This window comes from Cryptomeria japonica, chromosome 1 (genome assembly GCF_030272615.1).
Source record: "Cryptomeria japonica chromosome 1, Sugi_1.0, whole genome shotgun sequence".
Classification (NCBI taxonomy): domain Eukaryota; kingdom Viridiplantae; phylum Streptophyta; class Pinopsida; order Cupressales; family Cupressaceae; genus Cryptomeria; species Cryptomeria japonica.
In genome coordinates, this window is record NC_081405.1 from 426,485,390 (window position 1) to 426,500,756 (window position 15,367).

General features: G+C 34.8%; 1 protein-coding gene across 2 annotated transcripts in view; it reads right to left on the reverse strand.

The window, feature by feature from the left end:
• The window catches only part of LOC131065110 (DEAD-box ATP-dependent RNA helicase 57), a 129,180-nt gene that overhangs the window by 49,822 nt on the left and 63,991 nt on the right, over positions 1-15,367 (reverse strand). The window contains exons 6-7 of one of the 2 annotated variants that reach the window (XM_057999531.2): positions 13,276-13,356; positions 12,941-13,173 (exon numbers count right to left, since the gene is read on the reverse strand). In XM_057999531.2, coding sequence (XP_057855514.2) covers positions 12,941-13,173; positions 13,276-13,356 — 314 coding nt within the window. Of the gene's footprint in view, positions 1-12,940; positions 13,198-13,275; positions 13,357-15,367 lie in introns of both variants that reach the window. The other variant, XM_057999523.2, reaches the window with a different exon arrangement.

Consider the following 15,367-nt stretch of genomic DNA (forward strand, 5'->3'; position numbering starts at 1 on the left):
TTATTTTTCTGATTTTTTTTTCAGAAAAATTACAGGTTTTAAATTTGCAAGAAATTTTAATTTTTGGGTTTTCATCCAACCTCGAAATTCATGCATTGGGATTTGTGCCTCAAAATTCACACATTGGGATTTGTGCCTCGAATTCCGCTCCAAGGTTTCAAATTCTTTGTGCGGCTACTTCTATTATGATTTTAATCAGCTTCTTCTATCTCGTGCCTTCACTAGGTTGACCAAGTTCAACCTCAGTTTCCGTGATGGCATCTTTGACCAACATCATGTTGGAACACAGTCAAAAGTTCAACAGCCGCAACAACACCTAGAAATAGCGCATGTTCACGATATTTGAATATCGTTGCCTTGATCAGATTGATTTGGGCCAAACCTCTCGCCCTATAGGTCTTAGGGTTTTCACGATTTTTTCTTGAAAAATTGTTTGTCGTTTTTCTGATTTTTTCCAAAATAAATTATGGGAGGGTTTTGCTTGTTTTCTTCCTCAAAAATCAGGCTTTTGCCGCGTGATGTCTAGTGTTTTGTCACGCGACATTTTTTAGGTTTTTCACGATTTTTTTCTCAAAAATTGTTCGCAAAGTTAGTCATTAGTGGTTCTATTAATGGTCATTTAGTTAGTCATTAGTCAACTATTGTTGCTTTTATAAGAACACATAGTTTGCTTTTTACTTTAAGCTCTTTAGCTTTATTTAGCATTTTAGGCTTTTTTAAGCTTTAGATTAACGGTTTGTTCTTTTTAGAACACCATCTTGTAATTCCTTTATATATGCTTGTATATTTGTAATTAATCATCTGATTATTTTGAGCAATCAATTTTTCACATTGAGGGTGAGGAGACCCTAATGTTTGTGATAAACCATCATACGTCACAAGTCATTTTCAGGACTTTTCCGAATTTGTTGTTGAAGGTAAATTTAATTGAATTATTTAATTTATTTTTAAATTTAATTTATGCCATGTTTACTTATATGTTAATCTGTTATTAACTTAGCTTTTACACAGCACTAGGTTGTTGAGACCCAATTCATATCACACACAATCATTTTGAGACAACTTATGAAGGCACAAGAGGCAATGAATAGAAGACGAAGTACGATAAACTATTTGTTAGACAGCAATATGCAATCAGAAGTATGAGCAATGAACAGTAGCATTACTGATACACAGCAATCAAACTTCTGATCCAACTAATGGGAGTCAACGATTCAACAGAAAAAGATCAAGACACAGTTGTTCACAAGTAATCATTTGTTAATGGACAAACGATTCATTAATCAAAATGGAATGCAAGGTTTAAGATACGTCTTTCCAAAAGGCATGATTAATTTATGAAAAGGTATGATTCGTTAAGTAGTAATTCTTAAAGATGTGTTTCTATGGTTAAAGATGTGCTTTGTAAGTGAGGTTGTTAGGTGCGATTACATGATGCAACTGTAAAATATTTAAATTATTTTTAATTAACAAAAGTCATAAACATTAAGTCACAACCTTTCTATAAGAGCCATCTACTCTAAAGGGCACGTCTCTAATAAATAGAAGATACAAAAGTATCGATTTGATAAAGAAGTAATATTGGGTGGTGAAGCATGCTTGCTAGAACATAATATACATGCACCAGGAGTCGGTGATAAGGGAACAGTTTGCAGATTGAATAAAGAACTGTGTCTCAAAACTATAGTAAAAAATTCATAACAGACATGTGAAGTGAGCAATCTGATCTATGACAGATTCAAAGGAGAAATATATGAGCAGAATTAAAGAGAAATTATAAGCAGACTTGAGAATGTGTATGGCAGATTTATAGAAGCTTTATGAGGAGATTATAATCAGTTTTTGTAGCTGACTTGTGATCAACTTATAGCAGATTTAAGAAGGAATCATTGCCAATTAAGAAGAGAGTTGTATCTCTTGTGACTACATTTTTTGAATGAGGGGTTGGTGCCTCTACAAGTTGTAAAGAAACTATTATTCATATCAAGCAATTTCACTGCCATGGTTTTCTCCCTATTTAGGGCTTCCACACATATATAATGTTCTTGTGTTATTGCATTCAAGTAATTGTTATTTTTTATATATAGTTTAAATTTTAAAAAGTGATTGTTATACTGATTCACAACCCACCCCACTCTCAGTATAACTGTGGGCCTAAAACAAATTCAAAGAGACTCAAAATGTCAAGTCATTGATCCTAGATGACGATTAGTGGGCTCATGTGGACTATGTCTTGAGTTTCATCGAGCCTATCATGACTATGATCAGGTTTCGAAGTTAGAGTTTGTTTCAAGAAGGTTATATATCCCTGATCTAAACCAATCAGAAAACTCAAAACAAAGAGAGCACAGGGGAGACGACGATAAAATCTGAAACAGTTTTTTCTGATTCAAAAACCATCCCAAAGTCTGTATCAAGTTACCGTATATTCCATAAATATTCTCTCAATATGAGTTTTATATGTAAATCCCATGGGCGCAGTTCTCTGAAATTAAATATCTCTTGTTTGGACCCTGTAAATCTGGTCCTTACATGAGCTCCCATGCTATATTGTGCACAAAAGGTGGTTGAATGGTACCAGCCTACCAGGAGTACTTTTTGCATTGCATCCCTTACAAGATCATGTCATTTGTGTCAAGTGATTGTGCAATGTTTCATTACTGCATATTGGTTTGAGGATTTATTAAACATAGTGATGATATTGCTGGAGGAATTGGCATCTCATGATACACTTCCTCTTTTATTTCTCATTCCTTTGTTTCCTTATCTCTTTGCCCCTTTTTTAAGGATGGGGTAGTTTAGCTTTGGTGTAGAGAAATAGATTAAATTTTAAATTTATGTTTGAATTTAATTGCAAAATCCTTCTTGAGTTCCAATTAAACTGTAAATGCCAATGCATAGTTGTCCAGAAAGCAACCAAACTTAGAAGCCATGTAAATATGTTTAAATTCAACATTTACACATAGTGAAGGAATGTCCCCTTTTTGGGATTGCCCTAAATCTTGCCCTAGAATCACAAATTGCAATGATATAAGAAGTGAAAGTAGTTAGCATTATAACATTACCAATTAAAATGCTTTAAGCAAGATTAATCCTGGTGTAGGTCCTACAATCATATCAACAATATTGCATATATATAATTCATTAAACCAATTATTTCTACGAGGGTTAGGGATCAAACATATAAGTACAAATATGTATATATTAATAATCATTATAATCCATTACATAAGTCATGTCACACCTATATTCAATATTAGTATTCAACCATAATAGGGTTTGGATGAGGAAGCATAATAGGTTGGGCCAAAGCAATACTCACACTAAGCCCAAGAGCAGACTTTATCCACCCTCAGCCCACATGTGACAGACACGCCAGTCATCCATCACGGGGTGGCCTACCTAGTGGGAATGCTCATCCCTACCTTTGCCATTCATGTCACCTTATTCACTCGCTTATGATTACAACTTCTCTATCAATCAATCATCGTAGAGGTTAAAGAGGAAATAAATAGGGTGCCCACAAATCCTTCTATCTAAGCCCAAGAGCAGACTTTATACTCCCTTGGCCCACATATGGCAGACATCTCAGTCATCCATTATGGGGTGGCCTGCTTAGCTGGTGATTTCGTAACAGTGCTCCCTCACTTGCATTTCCTTCTCTTCTCTACATGATTGCTTGATGGGTTATAAATAGATTAATAATATAGAATATGTATTTCTTATTATCACACAAACACTTATTTAAGTAGACTGTCGATTCTACTATTTCATTTCATACCACTATACTTGTAGAAAAAAGATTATTGCAGGGTATATAATTTTAGTCTGCTGTTGTAAATAGGGCAGATCTGATGTGATACGATATTCCTCTTGGATGCTGACTTCTTGATCCTTTGGATATGTGCTGGTGCTGATTGGTTTGATGCTGCTTCCTCAAATTTATATCTATGAGAATTCCTCTTCTTCGATGCCTCTTTGAATGGATGATGTGCTGCATATATATCTTCTTAATGTGGACAAAAGGTTATGTCTCTCCAAATGGTCATCTTCCTTACAAGGGTGGTGACCTTTAGTACAATGTCTTTGCCTTTTGACTGATGAACTGTTGTTGTTATCACCTCTAATCATGGATTAATAGCCCGTATTAAAGTGGGTATTGAACCATTTGCTGCATCTTTATTTTTGTATATTGATCGTTATATCTCTCAAGTGTATGCATTGATGCAACTTATAATGATATCCTTCCGGATCATTGTCTTCCCATTCCTGCTTTATGAAGACGTCTATTGACTAAAACATTAGTTCCTACAGAAAATCGTTAAGTCTAAATTATAAAAAGACAATTTGCTGAGTATTGATTCCCTTTTCATTCTTCTTTCAGGGTGGAGGCATGACAATCTGTAATGTCCCCATTTGGGATTTTACCTTAATGTAGTCCTGAGACAACAAATTTAACTTAAAGTGAGTTGTAAATTGTAATATAATAATAAACATAATTCTATCAGAACTGCATACATTTCATCATAATTTTTAACTTCAAATTCCAAGAGTAGTTTGGAGGATAGAACTTATCTCCTAATTTTACAAATGGACTTATGCAATGTCTAATTCTGCTATGCTCTAATATGCAAACATTCTTCTTTATAAAACTTTTATAAATGCTTCAAAAATCTGATCCTAAAATTATTTATAGATCTTCCATTGATCTTCTTAATATTCATCCTTTATGTTCGGGAGTGTGTAATCCAATCCATCTTCTCTTCCTCAACATAGATCTTCCATGCTGTTCCCAACAGCCCTCTAAGCCATGTGCTGACTCTTACTATTGAACATGTTTTACTGCAGCCTTTATCTGATTGGTACCTCATAATTAATGAAGAATGGGTAAAAAACACAAAATATTTTCCCAAACAAAAATCTTTAATCTATAACAGTTTGTTGAGTCCTCTTAAACCTTTGTTGAGCCTTTTGGTAATGCAGATTGCTCAAATCACAATCAATAATCTGCAAGACTTAAGAGGGGCTGAAATAAAAAAACCACAACCAATATTCCAAACTCTCCCAATAGGTCCCATTCCATTTTAGTGGAGCTGTTGCAAATAACACACAAAAAATTGTGAAATCTTTCCTAATGCTGCAGTCACCGTTTGAGGGTCCATCTACTATTGGAATCAGAATAACAAAATATTCACCTGCTGACTGTTTGGGGCCCACAAAGCACTTTTGGGCAAGCTTATTTCAATACTAACAAATCTGAAGTTTTATTCAAGTCCCCTTACTTTAATTCTGATGTCTGTCTGGCTAATCGATTGGGTTGATTCCCTGATCCTTTTGCTAACACAGACTTCAATCCTTTTCCTTTTGAGTGGATTCCTGTCTTAATGGTTCGTTGATCTTTTGAGATGATTGTATGATCCTTATTAAATATCTTTTAATTCAGATTGGCTGTATCTCTTGATCTAGTATAGTCATATCCTTTCCTTAATCGTGGCTATTCATGAATATTAATCGCATCCTTTGATCAAACCTTAGCCATTGAAGGTTTTAACAAGCATTACATCTTTGGTGATATACGTCTTTTAATAACAAACTATGGTCTTTGACTTAACCCATGTCTTTTAATAACAAATCGTAGTCTTTGACTATCCCATGTCTTTTAATAACAAATCATAGTCTTTGAAGAATAGTTATTAAACAAACTCATACTTCTTGGATGATTGACTCTTTTATTTATTATTTTTTTGCCAATTAATCTTTGCATATATGAAACGGACTTATATTAAGTTTCTAACATTAACTTACTCAACCAGCATATTTGTTTGTATGTTAATTATATTTTCACTATGTTAGTTTGACTATTAGGATCGGCTGTTTAAGACTTTGTTCAGAACAGATTACCATCTTCAAATTATGAGTCACTTGTATATAGAAGTTGTTCATGAAACATAGTTATCTTTACTCGTATGCTCTCACTGGATATTTATTTTATTATTATTTATTTATATTACTTATATTATTATCATTTGATAAATATGAATTTAATATTAATATTTAATAAATATAAGTTATATATTTAATCTTGTTTATTATTATTAAGATTTTTTAGTTCATTCTATTTATTTGATTATATATATGTATATATTTGTATTATTATTTATTATTAAATTCTATTTTAGAGCGAGCATTATCATGTTTTGATTGTTTAGATGGGGATATCACACAATCCGTCCTCCCCAAGATTGCTTGTCCTCAAGCAATGATTATGGAGAGTGCTCAAGATGACTCAAATAGAGAGGGGTTTGATGTATGCAACCTCTAACCCTTTTGGGAGTCGAATTCCTATCTCATCTTTTGTTGCGCTACTTTGATATTTGCAGATTGAATATACACGTTTTTACCTTTAATTCGAATGTGGGTTATAACCAATTTGCTGAGTTACCGAGTTCACCAGTTTTGGTCCACACACTCGAACAGGGTTTGCCTAGGTTCAGGTTTGCCCGAGGGTTCACCTGGGTACGCTCAAGGTATGTGCCCAAGCATTTGGGTTTGCCAAGTACGAACCCGAGCATATCCAAAGGTGTTGAGCACCAAAACATAACAAAAACAGATATTTTTGACCTTTTTTTGCATCCAAAACCTCTAAAATGTAGCAACCCTTCTATCATTGGGTTTTCCTCATGCATTGATCAATGATGAAGTAGCATACTATTAAATGTATTTACTTTTATAATTTTGTATTTTTCTTCAATTTTTTGCATATAATATGTATATAATTATATGTATATATATATAATGTATGTATATATATGTAATGTATATAAATGTATGTATATATATATATACACACGCGCACACACATGTACGGATAAACCTGGCCCATGAACCCAAAGGGCAAAAAAAGATTTACCCGAACCCACGAACCGGATTTGTGTACCCAAACCCGAGCCCGAACCCGTACCAATAACTTAGCCAATTTGGCAACTGGCAAGGTTTGAAATTTAAGAGGAGTCTTATATTAAGATGAGGATTAGAAGCATGACACACATCCATGTAATGTTCTATGAAGATGTTTTCCCTTCATTTGTAACGAACCTTAGGTGTCTTATGAAGAGATTTCAATTTGACATATCATTGTTGAGATCAATTTTTATTGGTTGGATAACTTGTTTCTAGATCTTGAGGATATAGGGATGGAGCAACTACTAAATGTGCTACTTAACATCGAAAGCTCCTTTGTTAGTTTTGACGTTCTTCTGCATCACGCCTTCCTCTTTTGCTTAGATTCCCTTTCCACATATGTGTCCTGGCCCCCATTTTTCCTTAGACATGAAGCACATATTTTTCTTTTAAGGTCTTTCCATTGCCTTTTAAGGTCTCCTTGTTTACAAACATGCCCATACTCCCATTTTTCCTTGCAATGGACACAAGATTTTTCTTTTTGAAGTTCTTTGTGGTCATTTCTTGGATAAAATTCCCCTTTATGTTAATTTTCCTTATAGGGAGGTTTTGAGGTTAGACTTTTTGTGTAGGGCTTCCCATTGCCTTTTAAGGTCTCATTGTTTACAAACATGCCCATACTCCCATTTTTCCTTGCAATGGAAAAAAGATTTTTCTTTTTGAAGTTCTTTGTGGTCATTTCTTCGATAAATTCCCCTTTATGTTAATTTTCCTTATAGGGAGGTTTTGAGGTTAGACTTTTTGTGTAGGGCTTGTCTTTCTCATGCAAGGGTTCATCTTTTGATGTCATATTTTTAGGATAGCTATTATCCCTTGTTTTAGTGGTATCAAGTTGTAGGGCTTTTAAGAATAAATCTTGTAGAGTGGTAGGATCAAAGGCACTTACTAGGCGACAAATAGATTCTCATAGTCCTATAAATAGGTGAGTCTTTTTTCGGTTATTCTAAGAACCATGACAAATCTTTTGGAATTTTGCCACATAGCCCTCAACGGTCCCTTCCTGCCTTAATTGAGTTAATTCTTTGAAATACCTTTCTGGGTGCTTTTGGTCAAATCTTTCAATGAGCTTGAGGATGAAGTCATCATATGACATTATGTTTTGATGGCCTTGCGTAATCAAACCATAGTGCCACTAGTCATGAGAAACTCCTAAATGTACGATGGCAAATTTGATGGCGTTTTCTTCCATCATGGGGTTAAGAGATAGGTATGTATCTAATTTTTGGATCCATGAGGGGTGACCTTCCCTAACCCATCAAAATTTGGAAGAGTTAATTTGCCTACTTTGTTATATAAGATTTTGTTTGGTTGACCCCTTACCCTTTAAGGGTTAATTCTTGATCCTACCTCACAAAATTCGCTAAAAGGAACATTTCTCCCAGTTTCAGGGTCGAGTCTTGAATATGATTTGGCAAGCTCCTCTACGTTATGATTTGGATCATTAATTTCTTCCCCTTCACTAGTTGGCCCTTCTCCAGGTATAAAGGGGGGTCTAGTTACCCTTGGAATTGAGCTTAGTGGGGTTCTATTATTTTACGAGTGATTAGAGTTGGCATCTCTCCCATTGGTTTGGTTGGGTCTAGGATTATTGTTGTTAATATTTTAGATGGCTTGGAGAAATAGTTGTTTCGTTCTCTCATTTTGCTCCATGAGAGCTTGAGTTGTTTGTTCTTTGCACTCCATGAAGGCCCTCAATTTGTTTCCCATTTGTTCATTCATTGTTCTGAGTGGAGTAATTGGTGAATGCAAGTTTCTTCTTTTCTTTTTCCAATGCTCTTTGAGCCCTTTGGCTAAGTTGCCTCAATTGTCTTTCGTCCCTCGAGCTAGCAGTAACGATGCTCTGATACAAATTGTAATGTCCCCTTTTGGGATTACCCTAAATCTTGCCCTTGAATCACAAATTGCACTGAAACAATATGTGTAAAGTAGTTAGGGTTATAACTTTGCCAATTAAAATGCTTTAAACAAGATAAATCCTAGTGTACGTCCTGCAATCATATTAACAATATTGCATATATATAATTCATAAAACCAATCATTTCTACAAGGGTTAGCAAGCAAACAATGAAGTACAAATATGTAGATATTAATAATCATCATACTCCATTACATAAGTCATGTCACACCTATTCATTATTAGTATTCAACCATAATAGGGTTTGGATGAGGGATCATAATAGGTTGGCTGAAAGCAATCCTCACACTAAGCCCAAGAGCAGATTTTATACCCCCCTTGGCCCGCATGTGGCAAACACATTAGTCATCCATCATGGGGTGGCCTGCCTAGTGGGAACGCTCATCCCTGCCCTTCCTATTCATGTCACCTTATTCACCCACTTATGATTATGACTTCTTCATCAATTAATCATCGTAGAGGTTGGAGAGGAAATAAATAGGGTGCTCGGAAATCTTCCTATCTAAGCCCTAGAGTGCACCTTATACTCCCTTGGCCCATATATAGCAAACGCATTAGACATCCATCATGGAGTGGCCTACTTAGATGGTGATTTCGTATCAGCTCCCCATCTCTTGCAATTCCTTCTCTTCTCTACATGATTGCTTGACGGGTTATAAATAAATTAATAATATAGAGTGGTTGGGGGCAGTACTGATATACAAATTGAGGTGAATTGAAATCTTCAAGGCAAAATCTGCAATATAATATCTCTGAGAGTGCCCCATGAAAGGTAAACTAGTTTTCATGAAATTAAAGGTTGCAATCAATATGTAACGGCATGTGCCATATAGCAAACAGCCAAGCAGCATCCCTTACAGAGATGGAAGAGGCGGTGGTGCTGTGGGGTGATGTTTCCCCCAAGTCCCCAAGTCTCAAAAACATCCCCCTACCAGGACTGCGGGGTTTTTTGGCGGGGACGCGTCCCCGTGGAAGAGTGGGGTGTGTTTGTGATACAAATAGACAATTTAAAACATTATTCCTAATCCTGCATAATCTTGAAAGAGCGTGACCAACATATAACTATAAGATTTGTCTATTAATGTTATCCTTTGTTGATTATGAATTCTTGTAACATGTTTTTCAAGAATCATTTGATATTCTCAAGCTCCTGAATGTGTTCAGAAGCTACATATTGATCATTCAAGATGGTGCAAATGCAGTTTCCACATGTTACAAAATCCTTGTTACTCAGGCAACAAAATTTAAATAGTAGGCAAATACAGAAAATCATCAAGATAAAAAACTTCAAAGTAAAAATATTCATCATCTTGCACTGCCATCTTTGAAGCAACAATAACATCTGTTTCAATTCATCAACAAAAAGTGGCATTCTTCTGAAGAATCTCCTTTAGCATTACTGCTGTAAAGTTTTCAACACATTACTATCCTGGATTGGAGATTATTGGTCCCTTGCCCCTGTACATTATTAGTTTTGAGTGGTATAGGCAAGGCCCTCCCACCTTCTATACTTCCTACTATTATTTTTTAATTATTTTATGCTCCTTTTTCTTAAAAAACATTTGGATTTTAGAATAGATTGGTTTGTCAACTACAAGAATTTAGGTTACGACCAACCTATGAAAGGTGTGTCAAAACCTATAACTTTGGTTCACAGTGCTTGCTTATTCTCTAGTTCATTTGTTACAATAATCTACTGAGCTTAAAGTCCATTAAATTTTAGCATCAAAAACAAGAGATCTTAAGAGGTCAGCCAATTGTTTGACATCCTCTTTGTTATTAGCCACATATAAAGTGTTTTAAATCAAAGTGGATATCTCAAACAGAAATTAAAGACAAATATGAGAGGACTTTTAAGGTATGTCCGTTAGGCTTCTTGTAAAATTTTGAAAAGAGATTAGCATTCTTGAAAAAATACCATCTGAGTCACATAAGTAAATAAATCAGCTATTTAAATGCATCAAATCTTAAGAAATTTCAATTTGAAGCATTAGTAGACTATATTGTAAAATTACTTCACTTAATACTCTAAGACACATGTCTTGATCTAATGTTAAACAAATACAAAACTAGAGAAACGTAACGTCCCCATTTTCATGAGCATCAGAGTTCGAGGGGTTAGCCTATTATTTGACCCTCGTGGGCTACTATGGTGGATTAGAGGGTCCAGTTTGGGAGTTTTGGAGCTCTTCAAGTGGTCGTTGTAAGTGTTTATCTCACCAGATCTTTCATTTTTTCCGAGGCATTGATATTCAGAGGTTCCTAGTTCCGTTTTGAGGGACTTACTATTTATAGTAAGTCAGTGGATGTTATAGAGGGACCTTAGTAAGGCATCTAAATTGACAGAGGGAGCAGTGGGCTAGCCAGTGATGAAGTTAAAATCATTAAATAATGGTTATTAATGGAGTTAAGACATTTAATTATTATTAAAGTGTTACTTTATTTAATTAATTATTTTAAGGGAATATCATATTGACTTCATGTGACTTTATAATTAAAGGGGATTTATTATCATAAAGTCAAATTATAAAGTGAGAGCATTTAATGACTTTATTATAAAAGGGCATTTAACTATTATAGAGTCAAATTATAAAGTGCATATGAGGAATAATATAAAGTACCAATTTCAAGGGAGATATAAGTGATTATTAATATATATACTTTATATTATTTTGCTTTGCACCAAATGAAGGGATCGACCCTTTTGAAAAGTTATTATAAAGTTTTATTAAAACTCTAAAGTTGATTTCAAAAGGGATTTAAAGGCGTTTAAAAGTTGAGAGGATATAAAAGGTTTCAAAAAGCAAATAAAACTCATTATTGATGATCATTTATCTTTGCTTTTGGATGTTGTGCATTGAGACCTAGGGTTTCAGGCAACTTCAGCATTGGAGAACGAAATCTCTTCAATGTATATGCAATCTTGAGGGTGTGAAAGACCAGCTGAATCATTGCTTGACTGTGGGCTTCATATAGAGGTCCAGTTGGTGCTTCATTGGATAAGATTTACATTTCTTTCAGAATCTTCAAGGGGTTTTCAGATCTAATATCTTTTGCAGATTTAAATACATTGAAAGAAGACACTGTTGAAAATCTCCATTATTGCTACTAAGACTTTATATCAGAAGTTCATGCTAGAACAGGGGCGGCTGCATGAGAGGCATGATTTGGCTTCAAAGAGACTCCATTCTTTGCACAAGGATCTGCCACATCTTCATAAATCATAAGAACTTATTTACATCAGGTTCTTTCATGTTTTTCTAGTGTGGTTGGCATCATTTTTACAGTTGTATTAGTCCCTGTCCTTAAGCAGCTATAGATGCACATTTATATCAGTTTGGTACTTGCATTGGATACATCATTGTAAGCCAAGAGTCTTGGCCTTTTGCTTGTCATTTCAATTTGTAAGCAATCTCATTGCATTCTAATATCATTGTAGTCACAAGGAGTTTGAATGTCAAGAGTTATCTCTCTCATATTTACACCGCATGCCAACTGTTTGTATTAATGTCTAGCTGCTGTAGGTGCATATTTACTTTGTGTGGGTCATCTATATGCATTCAAAAAGACAAAAAGAATTGCATTTGCATCATGGTTATTTGCCTAGACATCTTAGTAACCATTTGAAAGCATTTAAATCACATTTGACATCATTTCAGGCAATCATTATCAGACTGAAACATAGAAACAGCAAGTGAAGAGATTGTATGTAAAGTGTTTGACGATATTCCTTGAGCCTCTAATCAGCATTTTGAGGTCAGAATTGGCAAGGGATATTACAAGAAATATGCAGATAAAAGTAGCAGTACAGTGTTCAGACTGCATATGAAATAGATACCTTTACAATGTTTTCTATAAACTTATGCTTACTTCAGAGGCAACTTATAAGCAGTATACCACAGTAAGAACAATAGCCGAAAAATACCATCTGCCACTGTCACAAAATAAGTTTGTTGTGTTCCTCTAAATTTTCCATTCTGTGTGAAACCTACAAACTAGTTATCTGACAACAATCAGAAAAAAATACATTAGAAACCAGTTCTAGGAGAACAAATAATTACTCACCTACTAAGATTGAGCTTCCCCTTTCCCAAAACAAAATCTAGACGAAGTGGTGTAGACACCAGGATATCAACAGGCAACTTTTCAAAGTCGGCACATCTAGCCAGAGACTTTGTCATTAGTCTAATACGAAATTTCCTGCCTTCAATAAATTTTTTGCATTCCCTTGTTGTTTGGGCAGCCAACTCGCGTGTTGGACACAGAATCACAGCTCGAATGCCATCTTTAGATGCTCTCTGTTTAAAAAGATGGTGATAAGCCTACGCATGTGGCAATGCCAATTATTTCAACATTTGTGCTTCTGAGATAATAAAACATGTAATCACATGACAAAATACCTTCAAATTCATAAGAATGGGTATAAGGAAGGAAAGTGTCTTCCCCGAACCAGTTGGAGCACAAGCAAAGCATTCCCGCCGCTACAAGCACAAATTAAAAAAAATTCAAAGAGAAAAATAAAGTTACTTGTGTTTGAAAAATATAATCAAATAGATTAGAAGGTCAAATGTCAACACATGACTGCTCATACATCTATTCAGGTAGTTGTAAAGTTATGTACTATATGTTTCTTTACATTAATGAAATTAAGCAGTATAACTTGGTTCGCCTCTTCATCCTTTGTTCATCCATTGCCTCTATTTTCCATTTGCATATCCAAAACATGTAGTATAAAAGCACGGCGAGCAATATATGGGCATATTCAAATTGTGGTTAATCCCTTGGAGCTACAAGCTTGAATTTTCGAAATTTGAATAAACATTTTGCTGTTCTATCTTGCTGAAAAGAAAGAGTTTACAGCTTTTTATACATTCATGGAACCTATTCCCTATTGCAAGTTCCTCCCACACAGAAATTTCCTTTTGATATTTCTGTGAGAATGCATAGCTGGGGTGAAGGAGTTTATTACAGATAGTGTGTAATGATTGAGGGGAAGACTTGAGATAAAAGATTCCCTATCAGATGTTACTTTTGGAGTTCGAGTCATTTGTGTATGAAAGATATGTGTGAACTGTCAACCAAGTGGATGGAAGTTTGCCAGCCATAGGTGTGTGGAGCGAGGTTTTTTTTCCATGGTGGATCTGACCAAAGAAGAGTGTGACAAAGGTGGGGTTGTGTTGTGCACATGCATAGGCAGTGTGTGAAGGAAGAGGACAACAAACTTGAAGCGCCACCATTTCTAAGAATATCAGCAATTTTTTTAATGTTTGATGTTGAAAAAAAGTGCTAACTTGGAGACCACTTGAAGGGAAAAAAGATTCTCATAAATATTGTTTGAAACTGATATATTGGAATATGTGATTGCTGTTCTATTGTGCTGGAAAAAAAGTACACTCATTACCATATGAAAAGTAATGTATTGTTTCCAGGTCATTTGAAGAGTCTGTATATGGCTGAAGTAAACAGAGAAACTAGTGGTTGTGTGAGTAAAGGATCAATGCACAACAGTAAAGGAGGATCATGTAAGCAGTTCTAAAGGAGTACAGCAGCAAATAGAAAGAAAACACAGGCTGAAACATGTGCATAGAGATGTATTTTAGCATGGCACTGCCTCAGAAAATATGCATCCAACTGTTGGGAGTCCACTACAGGTGGCAAATATTGTGTGATCAGTGTAGAGAAAGAGCAGCATGGAATAGGGGAATAGGAAGAAGCCAAATGCACCTACAAACCTGAAATATTCTATCAGCAGTCAGAAAATACATCCCTTTTTGACCAGCTCAAAAAGTTCATATTTCCCTTTTTTTAAACAACTATTATAATAATTAGACCCAATAGAAATGGAATTTCGTCATATGTTCTTTCATTAAAATTAATCATTTTGAACATATCAGTCAGTTAATCCACTAAATTGCCTACAAAAAGTAAGAAAAAGTTATGAAAATTTGTCACTTTTGGATGTAAAAGCTTGCTCTGCATTGGATACGGAAGCTAAAACATGCCAGTAGAAAGTGCCATAGATTGGGGTAAAAACATTTAAAATATCTGTCTGCATTCCAACAATTGTCTGTGGTATCTGGTTTTAATTAAAAAGTGTGTATGAACTGTGGTTGCTAATTTCAAAGAAATGGACTCTACAAATTATTTTGATAGAATCTTATCTTTATGTATTCAAGCAAAAACAAGTCATGAAGCTGACTTGATAGCTGAATGCTAGAGAAAATTTCAACCCACAATCTTGCACTTTTCCAAACAATATTCAGTTTTACCAACCAAGATTAGTGGAAAATAAACAAAAGTTGTAGTTCCTGAAGAGCACACGGTTATACTGAGAGGGGGGGGGGGTGAATCAGTATAACAATCAATTTAAACTTTTTCAACTTTAATCACACGTATATAACTTATCTCATTAACATGTTCGTTGCATACCAACATTCATATGTGATCTAAATAATATGAACACAGATAGAACACAAGATATATACGTGGAAA